The following is a 24,184-nucleotide window of genomic DNA, read 5'->3' as shown; positions in this document are numbered from 1 at the left end:
ATCATTTCTCCCTCTAGTGGACTTATTATGTATTACATACAAGTATAAACTCCACTTGAAAATATTGTAATTTGGGATTCTGAACAAAGTGGGGAAGCAGAGTCACCTAAGGACAGCTTTTAAACATATAGAATTTAAGCCCTGCCAAGATTCTACAAAACCCCACCCCTGAGCTAGGGAAGGCTCTGGAATCTGCACGTGTACCAAGTACCCAGATGGTTACTTTGTAGCCTACAAGCTGACCATTGAAAACCAGTGAATTCTAACCTGAGCATTAATATCACTTTCAATTTTGTAAGTCCACTTTCAACTTAAAAAAAAAGGTTATAGTCATTTCCAAACTTTGAGAATCTAGATAAATAACAATTAATTTGTGGCAGAAAAAATTTGATAATTTATACAAAGCATACACAAATTATAGTACCTATTTTGAAAAAAATTGATAAAAATAAACTGTACTTTAACAATGCCAGACATATGGCAGGCACTCAGTAAATGTTGACTGAACATTTAAACCTCACCTTTATGTGTGTGCATAATGACTGTAAGATTATTATCTATCTGAAAAGGTTGCTGTAAAAATTAAGAATAGTCATGTAAAATTTGTAGCATGGTGCCCAGTATATGAGAATCTCAACAAGCCTGAGCCACTGTTATTATCACTATTATTTTCTGATGTTTTAGAGGCAGTGTCAAAACTGAACTTTTCATTAATATTCCTTTTATCTCAGAGGACTTTTTAAAAGCCTTTAAGTGTATACTTGGGTTGTGGATTTTGTTATTTGTTTCTTTTCTTTGAAACAGCTTTGTCGAGCTATAATTCTCAGATCATACAGTTCACCCATTAGGACAATTCAGTGGTTTTCATTACATTTAGAGAGTTGTTCAGTTATCACCAAATCTAATTGCAGAACGTTGCTATCACCCCCCAGTGAGCTGCTTGTTTTCAAATTAGGTTTCAGATGCCAGTGGGTCCATGAGGGTGACGGTGGTGGCTGAGGAGAACCCCTTCTCAAAGGCAATGCTGCTGTCTGGAGAATGCTTCATTCTGGACCACGGTGCTGCGAAACAGATTTTCGTCTGGAAAGGTAAAAGAGGCCATTCCAACTTGGTTGCTGCATTCCAGAGCTGTAGGTATTTCTTCTGCAAGGAAAAAAAATCTTTTCTGATTAAAATGAAAAAAACTACCTTTCTGAGACTTGATCTGTAAGAGCTCATATAAAGTCCAGACATCAAAGCTGTATTATTTCCTACTGGCATCATTAGTCAGGGATGATGGGGCTAAAAAAGCATTTGGACGATCCAAAAAAAATCTTTTTAGGTGTAGTATTCATGACTGCATTTTAAATGTATTTAATGTACTAGAAATTTCTGCCATTTTCTCAGTGTTGTATTTAAATTAAATAATTATGTTTCTTTTTGTACACATTTTTCACTTGATCCTGTAATATCTTCCCTCGCTAAAATTCTGCCTCTCTTTAATTCATCCTGTAATTTAGGCAAAGATGCTAATCCCCAGGAGAGAAAGGCTGCAATGAAGACAGCGGAACAATTCCTACAGCAAATGCACTATCCCGCCAACACCCAAGTACGTGTGGAGATGAACTGTCTGGAAAAAGGGTTCAAACAGGGGAGCTCATGACATTGCCACCAAACTCATACAAGCATTTGATTTAAAGTAATGTATCGGTGTGAAGTCATTCTTCACTTGAGTGTGGGCAGTGGCATGTCATATGTCCCTAGAGATCTATCTGTATGGAGCATTGATTTTCAACCGGTGTGCCGCAGAAGTTTTAAGACATGCAATATCTGACTGTTTAGTCGATGGTACTGACCTCTTTTCCTGTAGATTGTCAAATAAAGACATGACAACAGCTAACCCAACAATACCAGTTCGGTGTGAATGAATCAAAATTATACCAATTTTTTTGTAAGATCAACAAAAAATATATTTTTGGTGTGCCACAGAGTTTTAGTAATTAGCTTATGTGTGCCATGAGAAGAAAAGGGTTAAAAGTCACTGATATCGAGGATGGCATTTTGTAGAAACTAGAGAAGAGGCCTCCTGTGGGGTTGTGTAATGAAAATAAGAGTTTATGTCTTAATATTTCCTCCACGGTCTTCAAGGCAAAATAACCAGCCACAGCTGAATTAACTGGGAGCTCTTATCAGTTACTCCTTTGAAGAATCTGTGCAGACATGGACTAATAATGCCTAGATACTATTTGGCTTCGTCATGATCAGCTTAGACGCTAGCCACTTACTCTTGTCTCCTGCATCTCTCAGCCTCACCTTTTCTCTTCATGTTCAAGTCCTGGCACAAGTAACAGCATGAGATCATTTCTTCCGGGGCCAGACCTCTTACGGAGCTGATGTAGAACGACAAGCCCCGTTGTGAGAAAGAGCAGGGTCAGGTAGTTTCCTGTGCTTGTGCAGTCGTTTAAGATTGCCAGCTTCTACGATTCCATCTGTCACCACAGAAGCCAGGAGAGTCTTTTCATTTCCTTCACCACTAGATGAAAGCTTTCTCTCAGTCTCTGAGTTTTCTGTTTCTAATTATTAAGTTGTTTTTTTTTTTAATTTCAGATTCAAGTCCTACCAGAAGGAGGTGAAACACCAATCTTCAAACAGTTCTTTAAGGACTGGAGAGATAAAGATCAGAGTGATGGCTTCGGAAAAGTGTATGTCACAGAGAGAGTGGCGCAAATACAACAAATTCCATTTGATGCCTCAAAACTGCATAGTTCTCCCCAAATGGCAGCCCAGCACAATATGGTGGATGATGGTTCCGGCAAAGTGGAGGTATTTGCCTTTTGTTTGTTTGTTTGTTTGTGTAAATCAAGCCCACTTATCCCAGTATATGTGGAAATATAACTTCAGGAAAATACAAACTTGGCAAAATGTGAATTTAACTTATTAAAAAAGATGGTCCAAGGCTGTAGACTGAATCTGGGAATTTAAAGCTAGAATAGATGTTGTCTGGCCTTCAGTTCTAACTTACAGAGCATATGTTGAGATTCTGAGAAATGAGGTGCTTTGTGCGAGATCACCTAACCACCACCTTCGAGACCCGACAGGGAACTGCTCCTTGTTTCTTGGATTGAACGGCTCCTGCTCTCAGAACTGGGATGTCCAGAGAGGGTGTGTTGTCCGAATCTGCCAACTACCATCAGTTTGTCCTTCCCTTGCACCTTACAGGCATTCACAAAAGCAAGTTGGGCATGTGTTATGTGCTGAAATCACAGATATTTGTAGAGTATTCAAATTGAATTCATTGATGATTCCTCGATTTTTTTTGACAAAAATGCTATTTAAAAAAACCCTCATAATTTTCCCTAACTCAAATCTCGTCACACTCAATCCACTACTGTGTCATCCAACTGCATGAGAATGGGTGATGTCACTTCTAAACTATTCTAATGGTTCCCTGCAGTGTTCCTGAGGACGGCCACCTTCGCTGAGCCCGCAAGGCCTTCCTTGCTGTGGTCTCCAGCCCACCCTTCCACACCCAGGACTGCTCTTTCCCCCCCTTATTCCCCCTCCTCCCGCCATCCAAGTAACATTCCCACTCCTCCTTTGTGATTCAGTTAAGTTCTATCTCTACTGAAAAGCCTTCCTTCCACACTGAAATGGTCTGTGCTCAAACCATAAGTAATATTCTTCACAAAACTTATAAGTACCATGGAATTGCTCATTTAGTTACAAATTCCTCCTCCTACACCTCTTGTTACCTCCTTGGGGACATGAATTGTATATTTTATCTCTATATTTCCAGGGCTAGCCACAATGTTTGGACCAAAATATATAGTAAAGAGATGTAGGCAGTTGTTCTTCCTCCTTTCAAAGACATGAAGTGGGAATCCAAGCTGCACAGGGGTGGGAACTGCAAAGGGAGAAATGCCCCCCTGTGGCCGTTGTCAGGGGGGTAACAACTTCTGGGTTCCAGTCTGTCTCCCACTCAGACATCCTTTTCTGGAACTCAGCTCAGCCAGAGGTCCTGGTGGCAGGTTTGGTCCCCCAGTACCAGCCATGTCCCGGCTGCAGCCGCACGTCAGGTCACGGCATCTCTGAGAAGGCCTCCAGTGCCACCCAGGGCTACTGAGACCCAGGGGCGATCTCTAGGTTTTGGGTTTAGCCAGACTTTGTTGCCATTTCCCCTCTTCTCACCAAGATGGTGTGGGAAGGCTTCTCTCTGAAAGCACTGTACCTGTGCTCTCCACCTGCACAACTCCAAATTCCCACCCTGCCCCTCCCCAGCACCAGGCAGGGGGCGTGTGTGTGTGTGTGTGTGTGTGTGTGCACAAACAGTGCCTGGGAGTCTCTCACTCATGTGTTAACCTTCCCTTTTCACTCTCAAACTTGGAGTATCTTTAATCTGCCACAGGATGCAGAATTAGAAAAAAATGTCTCTGCAAATGAGACAAACAAAACTTATAGATACAGTCAAAACCTATATAATTTCATTAACTAATGTTATCCCAATAAATTTAATTAAAAAAAATAGCCCTGGCTGGCGTAGCTCAGTAGATTGAGCACGGGCTGAGAACCAAAGTGTCGCAGGTTCGACTCCCAGTCAGGGCACTTGCCTGGGTTGCAGGCCATGGCCCCCAGCAACCACACATTGATGTTTCTCTCTCTCTCTCTCTCTTTCTCCCTCCCTTCCCTCTCTAAAAATAAATAAAAATAAAATCTTAAAAAAAAAAAACAGGACCTGCCTGCTTTCATCACAATCTGTCACTCTTGGCTGAGAAAATAATAGCCTTATGCCTTCAAGTGCAGGGAAAAAGAAATTTTGAAAAATGTTCTCCCAACTGATGAAAGATTTTATATAAATGAAGAGATATGTTTCTGAGCTGAGTATAGTCCACTAAAATGCCACATTATTTTCATTAATTGATCAAAAACAGGTATTTATTAATCATCTGATTCAGAACTGCACAAATTACTCTGCAGGGTGCAAAAGAAGTACAAGCACTTAAAAAAGTCAGTACACAACTTGCCAAATTAACAAAATTTCTTCTTGTTACTTGAATTCTAACCTCATTAGAAAAGTAATTTAAAAGTTACTGAATGATAGATTTAGACCAAATTTTTGAGAAGTATCATTAGGTCAAAGCGTCTTTAATTTTGGTGTGCACATACTCTGCCCCTTCCAGATTTGGCGCGTGGAAAACAACGGCAGGATGGAAATTGACCGACGCTCCTACGGCGAATTCTACGGTGGTGACTGCTACATTATACTTTACACTTACCCCAGAGGACAGATTATCTACACTTGGTGAGTTTCCGTCTTTTATAAAACCTCGGTTTCATGGAGGCCCGAGTTTGCTCCAAAGTTAAATTTTATTAAGTTCCATGCAATGTGGGATAGAATTATCCTGTAGTATCCCAGTGAGATCTGTATAGCTTGTGGTTATTTCTTTTGATTTGATTTTGACTATATTTTTTGGCTGCTGTCCACAAGCAGAAATTAGATACAAATCATTCTCTCTAATCTAGGAAAAAGGTTTTGACATCCAAAGGGTAGCTGGGTATCTCATCTCCTATGCACACTAATACTCCAATAGGCTAGCACTGGCTGCCATGCCCTCTTATTGTTAAAATTCAAAGGCCTATCCTGATTGGAACCACAAAGTTACAATGAGGCAAACCCTGGAAAGGCCAGATATAATTAGTTATTCTGTTTTCTACTCCAGAGACCTCACACTGATGCATCCTTATTCATTGTCGCCAGGAAATGCATGTAATAGAGAAACGTGCCATTGCACCCACATCTTACATGGTTTTGCATAAGGACTTAAGATAGTTGAAGGTTAAGTTTACTAAGAGTCAGTGACAAGACCCTGATCCCTAGGGAATGTCCAACCAAGAGAATGAAGTCCACATGTCCTGCTGGGCTATTCAAAAAGGGTTAGGGCTTCTGTATGAATCATGTAATATGGGAATCCCTCACATTTTATTAAATGAAATCAAGTAAAATGGAATATTGCTGAGAAGATTGGAAAAAATAAAAGAATTCTTGAAAAAGTTCTTAAGGGTGAGAGGTGTAGGTGCAGACGCCAGGGCAGAACAGCATCTGCCTCGCCCCGCCGGTGATGGCAGCCTGTGGTGGCATTATCGAAAGGACATGGACTCAGGTCTCTGCCGATATGCTGACATTTCTCTTTGGTGACTGTCCCATGAGATGACAGGGTCATATCTGTCCCAACGGTGTAACCTTACTACTTACACTGTACCACTGACACTGAACAGTGCCTGAGTCCATCCAAGTTCAGAAGGTGGGATAGTTATCTCTGTCTCATAGGCTCTTGTTACTTGAGTGTGATCTAGGAACCAGAGACCTCAGTAAGACCTGGGAGCTGGTTAGAAATAAGGGAGCTCAAAGTCCACCTTTCACCCCTCATCCCAGAACCTGCATTTTAACAAGATCCCCAGGTGCTTCCCATGCACTTTAATAATTGACAGGCAGGGCCTTAGGCAATGGTTCCAAGTGCTAGCTGCACATAATCACTTGGGCATTTGTCACAAATTCAATTGCCTGGCCCCACCCAATACCAAATAACTCTGACTCAGTGTGGCAGAACTGCCGAGATTCCGATGCACATACACCATGGCATTGACGAGAACCGCTGTGCCCAGGGACAGTTCCGACCCTGCAGTCATATCATATCCTGTCAAAGATGAACATATTTAGCTTTGTGTACAAGAGGCCATCTTCGTAGTGACCATTTTTTGAGACAACATGTTTGTGCCAGCAAAGTGCTAGATGTTTTCAAATATTATCTCTCTTGATCATCACAAATTTATTTGTGAAAGGAAAGAAAAGGGAGGGAAAGAATCAGACAAATTAAGCAAAAGGATGCAAAGACACCGTGGTAATTGTAGCTTGTAAGACAACATTTCACGCCACAGTCTGTAGGTCTCTCCTGACCTGAGGCCGAGGGCAGCTATACCTTGTCGGTGTGTCCTTATTTTGCAATGTCCTTTTCTAAAATTTTAATTCAGCAAAGTGTTTGTGCAAAGCATGGCATCTATAGTCATCAATTAATTGTTCCTGGTTAGCTTTTCTCTTGCATTCTGTTCTGGGTCTCCCTCTTAATTCTCTTCTGTATGTAAAAAATGTAACAGTGGCACTTAGATCTAACAAGAAAGTGTCAACAAGCCATTCAAGAGGATGTTTTGAGGAATGAACAATTCAAAATCCACATAAATAACTATGTGGATCTAACTAAAGCAGACTAAATCAGGTTATAAGTTTTCAATGCAGAAGCAACTCCTTAAACCATTTGAAAGTACTTACTGAGCACTTTCCATATTCCAAGCACTGCACTAGATACTAAAGGTGCAGTAGTAAAAAAAACCACAACAAAACAAGAGCAAAAACAAAACACCCCATGGGTATAAGTACCTATACTTTAAAGAGAGGCAGATGTTTAGCAAGTATTTCAATGACGTCTCAATGATTTCAAGAGAAGACCAAGCTGAGTGATCTTTGGAAAATTGTAGATGATCACCCCAGCCCACTCCTAGGCAGGTAGTGATGAGCTCCTAGAAGAAGGGAGAGCTAAATGCGAGCCAAGGTGGGAGCTAGTCTGCAAGCAAATAGGATGTTGTTTCAAGCAATGCCGGGAAATGCACACTAATCTCCTAGTGATGATGTATGGCGGGAGCGACGTGACTGAGCAGAAGATTAAAGCACAGAAATTAGAAGGAGCCAAATTGTGAATGGCCTCGTAACCAGGCTATGGAACATGAACTTTAATTTTCAGGCCGTTGGGAGCCACTCAAAGAATTTGCATGGGGCATGATTGGTTTTTGTCTTAGAGAAATTATTCTGCTTGAAATCTAAAGAATAGACTAGAATGGTGGGAGAAGGTTGGTGGCAGGGAGGTGACTGAGAATTTGTTGGAATATCCAGCAGAAGGATAATGTGTCCAGAATTTGGCGCAAGGATAGCAGGGAGGGGAAGGACGAGACGGTTTGCAGGGTATCAGGGAGCTGGCATCTGAAAGACTGGCTACAGGGAACAGAGGAGACGACCAAGTCGAGGACGGCCCCTAGAGTTCTGTTCTGTTCACAAGTGGATAGCATTTTATTCAGAGATATGGAATTTAGGAGAACTAGTTTGCCACATCTCCCTCATAAAAAATCAAGGAGAAAAGAAAGATAATAAGAATACAACACATTGTTAGTAGTTACTCCCTTTGGGATAGAACTAGGGATGAGAGGGGAGGCCATTTAATTTTTTTTCAATTCCAAGTGTTCAATATTTCTGCAGTGAGAATATATGTCTTTTTGGGATATCAAGGATATAAGTTAGCTATTTGATTCCTTCTCTGAGTCATTACCAGTTAATATCATGGTCTTAAATATATATCTTTGCTAATGTTGTTTGGTTTGCTGAGCTTCCAAGTCTTCCACAAAGGCAGTAAAGAGGCAGTTAGAAAATAAGCAGATCTCACGAAGACTGCCTTTCAAATCAAACAACTTTCCAGTATACCTGATACTTCTGATGCAGGGATGCAAATAGGTTAAGTACAGGAGGCAAAGTTAAAGGTGAAAGATTAGAATTCAATCAACTACTGAGTGTACAAATGTGTCTTCATATTTGTGAAACCACTTATATTCAAAAATGATAGAAAACAAATAATTTCTGCAATGGTCTTTTCTCCCAAATGTCGGGTAATTGAAATTGAACAAGCATTGAACGATGGCAATGATGAACTTCTTGAAGCACTAAATTCCATTTTCATGAGGAGTTTACATTTAATGGGCAGTGAGCACCACATGTTTGTAAAGAAATCATGTCAAACTAGATTGCCTTTTTTTCCTCCCCTAAGTGTGGGATTTTAAAATTAGAGGCAAAGAGACAGTAACAGGACCATTCATGGTTCAACATTAGCACTTGCAAAAGATCATGGCTTCTGCAACTGTGTTATGTGAAACCATAAGAACTGAAGTCTCTGCTTGAAGTGCCTACATTAGAAGGTCTTGAAACGTTCTGATACAAGCTACTGTATTTCCGTTTGGTCCCCCAGGCAAGGAGCCAATGCCACAAGAGATGAGCTGACCACATCTGCTTTCCTGACTGTTCAGCTGGACAGATCTCTTGGAGGACAGGCTGTACAGGTTGGAACATATTTACCCCCAAACTCATAGAAGTCCTAGTTTTACCAGCCCGATGTCTAGTGTAAGGTCTGCATTCAAGTTGGGATGGGAGATTGACCGTTTCTAGATGCTACCTTTTGTCCATCTTGGAATTCAAATACTCCTACTCCTGTGCCATAGTAGTTCTCTCAGACTCTGGGAGGGAGGAAGAAAACACAATAAAAAACAAAATCCAAAATAGACTATTAATAGACTTAAGGGCCCAAAAGAATCTTTTCTTTAGAATCACATCGTATGTCAGTATCAGTCACTTGACATGAAAACTACTCTGAGTTACTGCTTCCTGCTGTTAAACAGATAGGATGAGGCGGATTATCCCCCGACACCCACCCCTGCAAAGATGTCCACATCCCAATCTTCTGGACCTGTGGAAATGTTATGCCTGGCTGGCGTAGCTCAGTGGATTGAGCGCGGGCTGGGAACCAAAGTGTCCCAGGTTCGATTCCCAGCCAGGGTACATGCCTGGGTTACAGGCCATGGCCCCCAGCAACCGCACATTGATGTTTCTCTCTCTCTCTTTCTCTCTCTCTCTCTCTCTCTCTCTCTCTCTCTCTCTCTCTCTCTCTCTCTCTCTCTCTCTCCCTCCCTTCCCTCTCTAAAAATAAATAAATAAAATCTAAAAAAAAAAAAAAGAAATGTTATGCTATAGGCCAAAGGGGAATTAAGAGTGGAGATAGAATTAAGGTTGCAAAATAGCATATCTTAAAATAGGAAGATTAACCAGGATGGCTGGGCAGATCCAGTGTAACAACAAGATTCTTACAAGCGAAACAGAGAGACAGGTAGAGTTCAAAGGAGAGAGACTCAACCAGCAATTTCTAGCTTTACAGATGGAAGGGGCCCCCACCCAAGTAATGTAGGCAGCTTCTAAAAGCTGAAAAAGCCTAAGAAATGGATTCACTCCTAGAGCCCCCTGCCAGAACTTGATTTTAGCCCGGTGAGACTCATTTAGGACTTCTGACCTCCAGAAATATGGGACAAATTTGTACTGATTTAAGTCACTAAAATCATGATAATTTGTTATTAAAGCAATAGGAATTAAATACAACAGTACAAAAACAAGCACAGATTAATAATTCTAATTAATAGTTAAAACATGGAACAGTGTTTCACACTCTCCCAAATCATAAAAGTATGTAAGGTGTTTTACACAGATGACCTGAAATAAACCTGTTGAGAGCATAGATCCTTCCGGGTTCCAGAATTGTGGCTGACACAAAGTCTGGCAACCAAACTGAGGGGAGTGGGGCATGGAGGTGGGGATAGGAAGAGCAAGAGGAGGAAAGGGGATAGAGAGCAAGAGGGAATGGGAAAGGAAAGGGGAGGAGGAGAGGGAAGAGAAAGGAGAGAAGGCGAGGAGAAGGATAGGTGGGACAAGAAAGAGGGAAACCACGGAGGAGATGAGAGGGAAGGAGAGAAGGTAAAAGGACCAGAGGGTGTGAGGGAGAGAGAGAGATTCTTTATGTGGGTATTTCTGAAAATAAATAATTTGATGAGAATGACCTATCCCAAATTCTAAATGACAATTCTATATAAATAAGTCAATTGGGGAAAAACACTTCTTTCTTTCTGTCATCTATCTATCTATCTATCTATCTATCTATCTATCTATCTATCTATCTAGAGAAAAGTAGGTAGAGCTTGGTAGAGAAAGAGAGGGAGAGAGAAATATAGCGCTGACTAATTAGGAAAGGTCAAACGTCGTACAATGGGACTCTAATATCAGTGTCTAGTGCGAACTTTCCTCATTGTGTGGAAGGGCCTCTTTCCAGCCTGGTCTGACCTTCCTTTCTCTTCTCCCAAGCTCCTCCTCTTATGTTTATGATGGAATATCTTCTACTTGTTTCAGGACCCTTATTAGGAAATTCTTGGCCTTTGCTGATTTAACTCCTCAAAGTGTAACTTAAGTATAGGCTTCAAGAAGACTTTGTTACTCTTCACTGTGCTCCGACCTGTCCGTCTGCTTTTCTGAGTCCCAGGAGTGGCCCTGGCTTGTTCCTTGGCCTTACCACAAGCCCTCCCTGGGGTTTCTCCCTCTCCCTCCGCCCTCCCTTCCACTCCCTCCCTGGCCTTCCAGCTGGAGCAGCTCACACTGCGGGGGTGTTTTCTCTGGCTGGCTTTGAGGAAGGAGTCTGCTCCCGTCTGTTGGGAAAAGGATCTGGGGTTCAGGCTGAAAGCAGGTGCTGGTTTGGCCAGCATGGTGACATTTCTGATACAGCAGCATTCAGCATTCCCTTCGCAGGAATGTGTCTAACTTCCTCATGCCTGGTGTCAAGTGAATCAAGAATCCATACAGTACACAGGTTTTTGGTTTTGTTTGCAAAGCTTATAAATGTGTAATAGCTTCTTCAAAGGTAATGACTAAATAGGTAAGTCAGAGACTTGAGTACATATAATCTAAGATGTGGAGGCAAAATTTGGTCTTCCAGCTAGTTTTCTTTCTGCCTCGGCACTTGTTAATAGTTCATAGATACACTAAAAAGCAAATTAGATCTATATTTAAAGGTGCATATTAACTTTTTAAAATTAAATTTGTTAATTGTTAATTAGCAAATTAGTAAGATTGAATTTTTTGATATACTGAACCTTATTTCACTGAAGTATTATATTCATTTCTTGAATGAAATATTTCTAAGAACTGGCATCATCTCTGCCATTTAACTGATATTTAATATATTCCAGGTTATGCTAAAACTTGGAAGATATTTATCATGCCTTATAAATTTCCCATTTTGCAGTAAAATATTTGAGATACCGACTGAATTTCCCTTGTTTAGCCAGTTGAATCCTAATTGACAATGAAGTGGTAATATTTAGTTTAATCACTAGGTGGCAGTAATTTATAAAAATGACAAGCAACTCAAGTCTTTTACTACTGTTTTAAACATTCTGTATAATAACAGTATTGAAAAACTTTCGGCTTACCTTTTCTGTCTCTTATTCTCATTTCACAAGTAGAAAGGGTCTTAATTAGTGACTTTTTTTCTTTTAAGTCTCAGTGTCATGGGAAGTGCTAAGCAACAAGTAACTCCTAGCTAACCTCATCCTGAGCTTTGGGGCTGAGACTCAGAAGACATTTTTATAATTTGCTACTCACTTGTTTGAATGTTTACTCACTGAGGGATAACTGTGAAGTTAATTATTGGCAATGCTCCCTAGGCCTCCCTACAATAGTATATGCATCAGCATTCCCACTAATTTGGCTTCTAGAAAAAGATACACTAGAGTAGGTGAGAGACCATCCAATTTTAGCATAAAGCTGAATAATTGACAAAAACATGGGACCAGCACAAAATTTGAACACTTTATGTTTTTTTAAAAAAATGCATCAGGCCCTGATGTGTGTGGCTCAGTGAGTTGGGCATTGACCTGCAAACTGAAAGGTTGTTGGTTCGATTCCCCATCAGGGCACATGCCTGGGTTGCAGGCCAGGTCCCTGGTAAGGGGCTCATGAGAGGTGACTCATCCATGTTTCTGTGCCTCTCATTCTTCCTTCCCCTCTCTATAAAAATAAATAAATAAAATTCTTTTTTAAATGCATCAATAGTTTATGCAAGAAATAGGAAATACACTTCTAATGCAATATCTGGTATTAAGATAATAGGTGAAATTAAATAATAATTTCCCATTTATTTTCTTAAATTTCCTTATCCTGCAGTCTTTGTACTGTATTGTTTAACTTGATTTTGGAGAGAGAGAGAGACATTGATTTGTTGTGTCACTTACGTGTGCATTCATTGCACATTCCCTGACGGGGGATCAAACCTGCAACTTTGGCCTATCGGGAAGATGTTCTAACCAACTGAGCTACCTGGTCAGGACTATAATGTATTTTTTCAAGAGCTTATAGTAAACAAATCTATTATTACCATTTCTAAAGTTAAGTTTAAAAACAGAAAGTATATTCTGTTTATTTTGGTCAGTTTCTGATGTTTGGATAGAAATCATTTATCTATCCCCAGATGGCTCTTAAATTATTTTTTTTACCTTAGTTGCAGGGATGTGAAAACAATTGGTATGCTTTGTGTTGTCATGTTTGTGGAGGTGTTTAAATGCTCATCTCTTAACCTGAACAAGATCCAAAATATGTGAAAAACAAGGATATCCCTCAATATCTGTCAGGTGTTGGTACTCTTGAAAAAAGAGTAGTATTCATGAAAGATGGCATACATCACCACTTTGTTTTTTCTCTTTTAGAGGTATAGATGAGCTTCTTACTTTTTTGTTTGTTTGTTTGTTTTCTGGAAGCGGAAAGTGGCCTGTAGGATGATGGTCCCCCTGAGAAAAAAACTGGTTGGGAGTGCAGGGACCGGAATAACAATTGATTCTTCAGTCAGTGACAAAACTGTGCTTGATTATCATTAATCTGCATCTTCTATTCATCATTATTCCTCCTCTCCTTGACCTGTGGCTTATTTTATTTTCAAAAAGGAAAATGGAAACACATTTAGAAATGCTACCTTCTCTCCAAGGCACCTTTCATTTTCTTTCTTCTCTCTCCCCTCCCCCAGATTCGAGTCTCCCAGGGCAAAGAGCCCGCTCACCTGCTGAGTCTGTTCAAAGACAAGCCACTCATTATTTACAAGAACGGCACATCAAAGAAAGGAGGTCAGGTACCTGCTGCCCCTACCCGACTCTTTCAAGTTCGAAGAAACCTGGCATCTATCACCAGAATTGTGGAGGTAATGTCATGCATTCCGTAAAATGACCTGAACCCTCAGCAAACATTAGTCTTTAAAAAGTTGGCCATTAAACTCCTTGCATGTTTATAGCAACCCTAGTGTTTGCAATAAAAATACTGAAGGCAGGAGAACTGAGTAAAAAGTTAACTGTGGATACCAGGCCTTACATTTTTCAACCACATTATACCAAAACAAATGAAACTGAAGAATAACATAACAAATCTAGCTGTCAAAGGCATGAGGCAGCTTACCTGCTATCTTGGAAGGCCTGGGGGAAGATGGATGTGGGTGCTGATCGGATGACCACTGGGGGCATTCGAGAGGGAAGCCCCTTGTCTGTCTACTTGTAATGAATGTGGGAAACAGGTTGTACCGCGCTGGGCCAGACCATCACTCCACCCGCCAAACATGCTGTCTGGCAGCAGCTGTGAAAGAAATCACACCCCATATCCCAGTGTCACCAGACAGGGAGACCTCCAGGTATGGACGAGGGCAGCAGGTGCGGGTTTTTAAATGGCTAGTGCTTTGACCTCTAGGATGATCCATCACCTTGTATGCTGGTCACCTCAGTCACTTTTGAAATTCAAGCCTCCCAAAGAAACCTATAACTCCTTCACACCCTCTATATCCTCAAACAGAGACCCACCTGCCAACCTTTCTTCTGCACAAGCCATTCAGCTGAGCCCTTAAAAGCCGGTAAAAGCATAGCATCTCTCCACCTGCAACCTTACCTCTAAGCCACCCTCCCCCTTCATGCTCTACTGTTCTCTCAGGGTACAGATTCCTGTACAGTGCCCCCTAGTAGAAATTGTGTTTTCCCCCTTGTGCTTCCATCTACTGAGCAGCAGTCCTTCCTCTCTCAGGCTTCGATGGCTTCAGCCAGGGCTCGCTGACCCCATCACTCTGGCTTTGCTCATCCACTCTTGCCCTTGCCCCGTTTTCTCTCACGCTCACATGGCTGGATACCAAGCCTGCCATGGGCAATAACTATAGTGCCTCGGGCAGCTGTTTCAGACATCTGATCTTAGACAAGCATGGCCTGTCCTTCAGCAACTTCACTTTAAAATGCATTTTTCAGCAATTCTAAGTTTCAGGCCTGAATCCTCAAACCCTTTGCATGCACCACACCCCCCTGCAGGTCCCCCTTTCTCTCCAAATCTCCAATGCCCCTGCTCTCGATGGGTCACAGAATCAGAGTTCACACAGAATCACCTCTACTCTCTTCCAGTTTCACCGACTGGTCCGCACCTGTATATTCTTCCCACCTGTTTATGAAATAAATTTAAATAGTTAATACCTATATATTTAATAATATTTTACAGTGGTTATTTACATATACACTCTAAATTATTTTAGAAATTAATATCAATCTATTCTTACCCATAAATTAAAAATAAATAATACTCTTTGTATAAAGTATATATTGGTAAACAATTTAATGCATATTTATTACATAAATAAATAAAATATGACTTGAATTTAAGGCCAAATTTCCCACCTCCACCTCACTGCCAGCTTCTGTCCAGGATCCTGGACCTCGAGCTTCCTAGGAACTTCTCTGGATTTTTCTCTGTGCCACGTTACCCCTCCTCCGGTTCATCATTATTGCAGGCAATACACTTTTCTCTTTTGTATTATTAACTTATCCTTCTGTCGTGGGTCACTTATTTTGTAATAAAAACATGCCTTTAAGAGACTCCCATCCTTCGTTTAAAAACTGTCTCTTGACCCTGACTCTCTCAGCGATGTCCTTCCTCTGCCCTCCTTCTACCCACAAATCCTCAAGACGGTTGTCTCCACTTACTTGCTGTCTCTGCTCCCCAAAGCCCCTTCCAAAGCCAGTCCACTCAGACTCGCATTCCCACCCTTCCACCTGCCTTCTCTGCTCTCACTTGTCTTACCTCCCACTGGCGTTTTGACAGTCTCCCTTCCCTGTGTTCTTGAAACACTTTTTTGTTTGTTTGTTTGCTTACCACCGACCTTCTGAAATACCATAATTACAGGATTTCTTCTAAAGTTCAAGGCCACTCTGCTAATGGCAGTTGTGCTGGACTTGCCTCCTCTGCTAGTCCTCCAAGCACTTGAGGGCTCCGAGCCTTGGTCTTGGCTCTCCTCACTCAGTTACATGGTTTAAATGCCACCGTGGGTATTGATCTCAACCAGAGTATTCTGTGCATGGAGTCTTATGTTCAGTTATGACTCTTTATTTTTTAACCCATCAAATTAAAAGACACCTAAGGTCTCATCTACGGCACCCTCAGTTGCTCTATGATGGAAGAGTCCATGAGAATCTCTGCTTCCTTGCCTCTTCCCCGTGGACACTTACTTGGGAGACGTGGTAGCCTGCTTGTGATAGAGCTCCTTGATTTCCCGGTGCCTCTCAAACTGGCCTGCACATGCGTAGGTTCTCTGAAATGCACTCATGAAAATCAGTGTTTATAGGGCTTTCTGTTTCCATCTCTGGGGGGGCTGCACTTTAGAACTACTTCCCCGACCCCACACCAACTGGGGCATGGGCCTCTTGTCACCCCTATGTCCATCAACCAAGCTCTTTCCTCTGTGCCAATGAGGCATTTAGATTAGAATCGGAAATCCTGATGTCTGGAATTCTCTGTCATCACATCTGATAGATGCCTTTGAGCTTGGTCCATGAGGTCTCGTTCCCACTGAAAGAGGGGGATAACCACATCCCTGGATGTCACCAACCCCTCTTCACTGTCTCCAATGGCCATCCCTTCCTCCTATACTGCCCTCTCTGGGGACAGGGGCCTGATGACCTGGTGGAATCCAACTGCACGTAGCTGATGCTTTCATCTGGCACCTCGGTGTGGTTGGCCAAACAGCGTCATTTGGCAGCACTGATAACCAGCTCAATGAAACACTTTCTTCTCTTGGCCTCAAGAACAACACATTCTTGCTTCCTTCCTCCCTCATGCTCCTTCATCTCAGTCTCACTTACTCTTGCTTCATCTCCCTATTGTCACTCCTGATACTGAGTCCCACAGTCATGCACAAAATGATACACAAGTTGTCATGGTGACACAATCACATAGCCAGACAGAGGTTCTCACAGACACTGGCACAGAGTCACAAAATCACAAGGTCCTAGACACAGAGACACGAGCCCATCCTAGACCCTCAGGCTCATTGCCAAGCGTGAGCCTCTGAACATGCCTGACCTTGCCCAGAGGTCCCACCTTTAGCCTCACTCTCCAGCCAGATCCACACCCTCAGGGTCCCCTCCACCCCTCTGAGTCCACATGGGGCAGCGCTGCGTTCACCTGCCTGGTCCCAGACAGTGCCCATGGCTTCCGAGTTGAAAGGAAGGGGTATGTCAGCGTTGTTTTTAATGCACTGCAAACAGTCTTTTATCACTTGAGCAATGATTTATCGGAGGCTGGAGCACTTTCAGTGAAACTGTATAATTGTTTCTTTGCTTACATTGGACTCCAGTCCCTGTTTTGTGATGTGTAGGTGTCCCTTTGGTTACCTGATAAACCTCTCTTGTTTAGCTGGGGAAAGAAAACCGAATACCTTTGCTTCACGTATTCCTTTGTAAACATTATTCCCTCTTTTATTTTTGATAATAGCCCATTCTAGTTTTTATGATCTCTGTAAATATTATCTTTGCTACTTATCACATCGGTTTGGTTAGTTTTATTTTTGGAGACTTGTGCTCCTGCCTGTGGGCGGTGGGGAGTGAAACTGACACAGGCCCAGGTGCTCCTGCTCCAGCATCGTTGACACCACGGGGGTACCCATGTGCTGCCCCGAATTAGCTCCCTGAGGTCGGGGAAGGAGGCCATGGGCGAGGTGTCACTGTCTCAGTTCCTCTGATGTGTTTGTTGAAGGGGCAGCAGTGACTTTGGATCATTGCGTTATTTTTCTTCATACTGTAGGTAGATGTTGAGGCGGATTCATTGAATTCCAATGATGTTTTTGTCCTGAAACTGCCCCACAATAATGGCTACACCTGGATAGGGAAAGGTGCGAGCCAGGAGGAGGAGAGGGGAGCGGAGCACGTGGCCAGTGTGCTCAAGTGCAACACCACAAGGATTCAAGAAGGAAAGGAACCAGGTGTGTACTGTGTGGCCGGGGCCAGTAACCAGAACTTACCTTTGGTGGGATTGCTGATCATGTAATTTATTTTGTCCATAAATAGTCACTCTGTAAAAGTTATGGGGAGCGGGGGTAAGAATCCATTAGCTGCCAAAGTGGGTGATGGTACCTGCCATAGTTAATTTATTAACATTAAAGTCAAGGTAAGATATTATTTGTTTATAGTATCTGAAAATGCATCAGGTAACACAGTGTGTCTTCCACAGAGGAGTTTTGGAATTTCCTTGGAGGGAAAACCCACTACCAGACGTCCCCACTGCTAGAGACCCAAGCTGAAGACCACCCGCCTCGGCTGTACGCCTGCTCTAACAAAAGCGGAAGATTCGTGGTAAGGGCCTGGGGAAGCTTCCCAGTGTCAGCCCGACCCGTTCCTGCCAGGTTATGCTGATTCTCAGTTTCCACTCCCCTGCAAATTATAGGGGGTTCTCTTTCCTTGCCACAGTGTAGTTTTAAGAATCGATGATGTTATGGATGTGAAAGCACAAAACTGCTGTAACATTCTATAAAAATCAAGCTGCTCTTAAAAATACCAGCTACCTTGCATTGGTGTCGGCATGGGTGTGGGTGGATTTGCTAATTGAATAACTTGACATTTCCTGTGGCAGCAAGAGGGGTTTCTGATCAAATGACATAAATGTTACCCTTCAACTTTCAAGGGGAATAAAAAGCATCACCATGCTGACTGAATAAAATATATTATAGAAATACTACAATCATTGGGCAAAATCACAGAAAGCTACATGTGCACCTGCAAATTAACTGAAATCAGGAGGAATGTTTTATTTCAGAGCCATTCTCAGGCTTTGAATTCCAGGTATTTGGAAGTAAAAGTATGTGTGTCCAAGAGTGATTTTACACTGGGCTCTGGAATATTCTGGGCTGCAGCCCATCATCTCAGGTTAACCAGAAAATTTCTTTTTCAGTTTGCCAGGCTAGGCTCTTGTATTAACTTTTTGTGTAAAGAACAAATTCTTTTACTATATAAAACTTGATCTAAAGATTTCGCCACCACTTCCTGGTGAATACATGCTTTATTTCTCAACACACACACACACTTGAAAATTTCTTAAGTGTTTTCCCAGGTACATGCTTGCTAGAAATAAAATGCTTTGAAGAAGAAACCACTCAGGTACAAACCACACTTGATTTTATAAGTGATTTGACCTAAAAATTAAAGATTTAAATAGTGGATTGTGATAAATATTTCATTGTTGGCCATAGCAATTCCTCACCTACTTTTCAAGAAACCACTGTATTTTATAAACTTATCCTCAGAACAATTTGTTATTTTACTCTTCTAATTGTTATTTGATGCTGCATCCAAACAACTTCTTTTTTTGGCATATGCTCATATAATTTATTAGTATTATTTGCTAATATTGCTGTTAAAGGTGCAGCTTTTAGAGCCAATCTGCCTGTGTGATGTTACTTACTTGGTGATGTATTATTTACTGGCTGTGTGACCGTAAGCTAGTGACTTACTATCTCTGTGCTGTAGTTTTCTCATCTGTTAAATGGAGCTAATGCTAGTATCTTCTTCATAGGGTTGTTGTGAATGTTAAATTACTTGTTGTATATAAAGGATTAGAACAGTGCATGGCACAAAGAAAGTAACATCTAAGGTTTTTGCTTTTTAAAATGCTTATATGATTAGTAAATATTCTGTAGAAAGATAATGTAAACAGATTTGTTACCCACTGTAAATGGTTAGCTTTTCATGTGTGTCTTTGTTGTTAATGACCTCAGTAGCCCATCCGCATCCATACAGCAGATGCATTTATTGTCATGCTCAGAGAGTAGCAGAGTGTTTAGGACCTGGTTTACGGAGGCTGGGCACAGCTGGGAGGCTCTCCTGTGGCTGCGGGTTCCTGCCTGCTTTTCCCATGGCAGACCCCAAGGGCACAAGAGGGTCCCTGCTCAGTCACAGTGGCTTGTATAACATGGCCAAGGCCACAGTCAGCTCTACCAACTCCACTGCACTGCAAAGTCACATGGCAAAGGGAAGGAGGGAAGAACTGGGAACTGTAATCCCATCCACCACCCCTTCCTAAGGATCAGGAAGGTTTTACCCAGAATTCTTTAAAAATATTGAACTTTAATACATATTCACTAGTACCGGGTGTGTCAAGCCGACCTTCTGTGCCTTACCCTTTAATGTTAACTATAGAAAATACAATTCAACCCACTTAAAATAAAAATAATAAAACTTTGCATACAGAATATTGTTATAATTTTATCTTATTAAAAATTGTTGGTTTATAAAATGACCATATGTGCTGATTTTAAGAAAATAACCTTGACACACAAAATGAAAGACAATTTAATACCCAAACCATAAACTCAAATGTGTTGACGTAAGAAATGTCCAAACCTGTAGAGAATTTTTATGAGTTTATTTGAGCCAAAACTGACAACATATGCCAGAAGCAGATCTCGAATGCTCCTGAGAATAACAGTTTTGCAGCTTCTTCCATGCATTTGAAATTAAGGAGGAAGCATAAGAAAGGTTACTGGGAGGCAGGAAGAAGCAAGGTGGGGATTGCATTCCAGAATAGGTAATGAGATTCTGTGCTCTCTTCCTCAATACCTCCTCCCAGGAGTGTTACTTCTGGCATTTTAAAGGTGTCTTAATCTGGATGCACAAGAACAATGGGCAGGGCAGGCTGAAAACCTCTCACTAAAGAAGTTATAAGCCTGGAACATGACTCCCCACCGTGACCTGCCCGGTTAGGAATGTAGGGGCAGATCACCCTGAGCAGTCACTGTCCACAGAATTGATCCCCCCTGCCCCTTTTCCCCCACTAATGCCTTGGGAGACTTTAGGAAGGCATCATAAATCTGTGAAGCGACTTGTCTATATATTAGGAAAATTACTACTTTACCATTTGGTCATAAAGTTTTTTATACCTTTCAGATTGAAGAGGTTCCAGGAGAGTTCACCCAGGATGATTTAGCAGAAGATGACGTCATGTTACTAGATGCCTGGGAACAGGTAACATTGTATTTTGTTCATAACAAGAGCGTGCCCTTGCAGCTGGGCGCTGACAAAATCTGCTTTGAGAAATGGCAAGCCTAATAATAAGTGGACCTGTGGATTTAGGCTGTATTTAAAAAGACATTTTGGCAAAACATAAGACTGATACATGTAGCAAGTTGATGTCTTAATGTAAAAATAATTTCACAGTTACTGTCTTTGGCTATATAAATTTAGGCAAAAAAAAAACCCAACTTCTACTTTTCATTTATTTGTAAAATTCACGTCATCTCCTAACTTGTTCATACATTTATATATTCATTTAACTAATAAATGCATTAGTGAATAAAATAAATGGGTATATGGGATATAATGCCATGGGGAAGACAAATATGCAGAATTTCTCTTGAAATTTGACAAGAAGTCATAGGAGACTCTTCCCCTAGGAAAGAAACAGAACAGTTTTGAATCTGCAAAGTAAAGTATGTCACCATTATGTTTATTTTGGAGAAAATTAATTGTGATTTAACATGGCACATCTGACCATTGTTTTTTTAACCTCTATTTACTATTGTAAATTAACAATCATAAAAGGGGAAAATAAATGTGTTAGAAACTAAATGGCATCTGAATTTGGCCTAATCTTAGAGTCAACCAAAGCTATTGTTATTTGTAGGTCTGGTGTTAGTTGCTAAGTCATTCAGTCCTAGTGCCCCTTAGTTCTTGTCAGCTAGACTCGCTGTGGTGGTGATCACTTCACAGTAGATACACTAGCGAACCTGTGTGTTACACACCTGAAACTCATATAATGTTATGTGCCAATTATACCTCGTACATTCGATGTACATTATCTTGCTGTCATGGTTCTACATCCTACAAGCCAATGTTTCAGCCCTTTCAGTGTGAATTAGAACACAATCCAAAGCAATTTGACCAACATGTCTCTGCCAACAAGTGACTTTAAAGTGATTTACATATAAGGTCATTCAGGAGAATTTTGTAGCATTGAAGTACCCAACCCACATATTTCAAAAGGAGAAGGATACATACAGAATATGTAATGACAGCAGTTTACGTACAACCTCAATATTTAAATACAAAAGGTTATAGCGCTCTTACCAAATTGTTAGAGGACATGGTACTATGGGAGAACACTAAGCTTCAGTCAGAGGTTCATCACTCTCTGATTTGTGGGGTGCCTTCAAACAAGCTGAGAGTGTACCACCGCCTCCTGTAAAATATAGAGGTAATGGTCGTCTTACATACCCTAGAGGAGGGTGCAAAAAAAAAAATGAAACAAAAAAAAACCACAGTCAATAAGTTGTTTTTGAGAAAGTTCCCTTTATGAACTAGACAATGTTACCGAAACACAGACTGTCTGAATGTGAAACCTGAGGTGAAACTTGTCTGGATGTAAGTTTCAGTGTCTCCTAGTAAGTGTGGACTTCAGGAAGTGGTTGAACTTCTCCACATGGCTGGGTCCCCATTTCTAACTCCTGGGTTGTTGTCAAGTTTAAATGAGCAACAACTTGTGGGAAGAATTTTGCATGTGGCCCAGCTCTGAGTCCATACTCCCCAAACAGTATGCATCATCATTGTCTCATTTTTCAGATTTTTATTTGGATTGGCAAAGATGCCAATGAAGTTGAGAAGACAGAATCTCTGAAGTCTGGTAAGCTAGTTATCAATTATCCTAAAAAATTTTAATTCACTTACATTTTTTGTTATGGAAATAGTAAAACCTCCATAACTGTTGTAATCTAGATTATTTTTAATTCCTTTTGAATAATGCTGTTTCCTGGCACTTTTTTGTTATTGAAAACATAAGAATAACTATGCCATAAATATAATTCCATAAAGTTTGGATTTTTTTTCAGGCAATAATGTAACTCTCATGGTACTTTCTGTAGTTGATGAGAGAAATCTATAAGTATTGTTCCTATGAAACAGTACTTGACTACTTTGGGGCAAAAAGGATTTAATTTATTACCTTTATGGGGAGCTTTTCATTCTATAGTTACTTAAAACTAATTGAATTTATGTCTTTGTACTTCTTTTTAGCCAAAATGTACCTTGAGACAGACCCTTCTGGAAGAGATAGGAGGACGCCAATCATCATCATAAAACAAGGCTATGAGCCACCCACATTCACAGGCTGGTTTCTGGGCTGGGATTCCAGCAAGTACTAAACTGACTTTTGTAGGAAAAAAACAAACACACACTGTTTGGAGGGTAAAAAGGGGGGTTTTGTTTGTGGGATTTTAGGAAATTAACCTCAGTGATCTGGGTATTTTTTAAATGCCTAGTTTTGGTTTGAAATTCTTTTTAAAACTGGATTTTCATATGTTAATATTTTAAAATAACCTAAACTACACTTTTGTTATGGACCATTATTAGGTCTGCTTGCAACTGATCTATATCTTTTTATATTACCTTTTATAAATGAAAAGCTATGCCAAGCTAGGGGAGTTTGCCAGGAAATTTTATTATTCAGGAGCCACTAGCCAAACTTGTTCCTTAACACGCCAGAGAAGACAGCCTTATAACATTTTGGAGATTCTCCTCCTCTCTCTGTGTTGTGTTCAAAAGAATAATGTATTTGCAGCCAAGTTTTGTTAAAGTGGCTTTAGAAGCTTCTTTTCCTTCTTTAGCCAATGACTTTGATACTATTGGCTCTTTGGTGTCGTTTTCTAAGAGAAACTTCACCTCTTTTGCCTCTTTAAAAGTCATTAAAAGCACAGCTCTTTCATGACAAAATGATTTGTATTCTTATCCACTTAGAGATACTAATATTTGACAGTACATGTTTAACATCACAAAAAAAGTACAAAAAAATTCACTAATGCTTTTATCATTAAAATATATCTTTTTGAAAAGGTTTTTTGTTGTGACATTTTGTTCAAATGTGATATGAGAGTTAATCAGATGATTAATTTTAAGATTAAATCCTTTTATGCATAAATAAACTTAAATGTCAAAATTAGACAACCTGTGGCTCAGTGGGTTGAGTGCCAGCCTGTGAATCAAAGGGTCCCCAGTTCGATTCCCAGTCTAGGGCACATGTGTGGGTTGTGGGCCAGGTCCCTAGTGGAAGGTATACAAGGGGCAACCACACACTGATGTTTCTCTCCTTCTCTTTCTCCCTCCCTTTCCCCTCTCTAAAAAATAAGTAACTAAAATCTTTAAAAAAATTTGACAACCTTTCCATGGTTACCTAATTATGAAAGATATGTATTATATC

General features: G+C 40.8%; 1 protein-coding gene across 1 annotated transcript in view; it reads left to right on the top strand.

Annotated features, from left to right (window-relative positions):
• SCIN (scinderin) overlaps positions 1-23,822 on the top strand; it is a 72,270-nt gene extending 48,448 nt beyond the window's left edge. The window contains exons 6-16 of the mRNA XM_045828622.1: positions 956-1,088; positions 1,500-1,588; positions 2,587-2,802; positions 5,157-5,278; positions 9,039-9,129; positions 13,680-13,850; positions 17,750-17,927; positions 18,176-18,297; positions 20,884-20,961; positions 22,555-22,615; positions 23,005-23,822. Of these exons, the coding sequence (XP_045684578.1) occupies positions 956-1,088; positions 1,500-1,588; positions 2,587-2,802; positions 5,157-5,278; positions 9,039-9,129; positions 13,680-13,850; positions 17,750-17,927; positions 18,176-18,297; positions 20,884-20,961; positions 22,555-22,615; positions 23,005-23,132 (1,389 nt within the window). The 3' untranslated portion in view covers positions 23,133-23,822. The remainder of the gene's footprint in view (positions 1-955; positions 1,089-1,499; positions 1,589-2,586; positions 2,803-5,156; positions 5,279-9,038; positions 9,130-13,679; positions 13,851-17,749; positions 17,928-18,175; positions 18,298-20,883; positions 20,962-22,554; positions 22,616-23,004) is intronic.
• Positions 23,823-24,184: the final 362 nt, after the last annotated feature.

The sequence above is a fragment of the Phyllostomus hastatus genome, unplaced genomic scaffold, assembly GCF_019186645.2.
Source record: "Phyllostomus hastatus isolate PE091 unplaced genomic scaffold, TTU_PhHast_1.1 phas_scaffold_78, whole genome shotgun sequence".
In the NCBI taxonomy this organism is placed as follows: domain Eukaryota; kingdom Metazoa; phylum Chordata; class Mammalia; order Chiroptera; family Phyllostomidae; genus Phyllostomus; species Phyllostomus hastatus.
The sequence above is the reverse complement of the archived record's forward strand: the minus strand, read 5'-3'. Positions and strand labels throughout refer to the sequence as shown.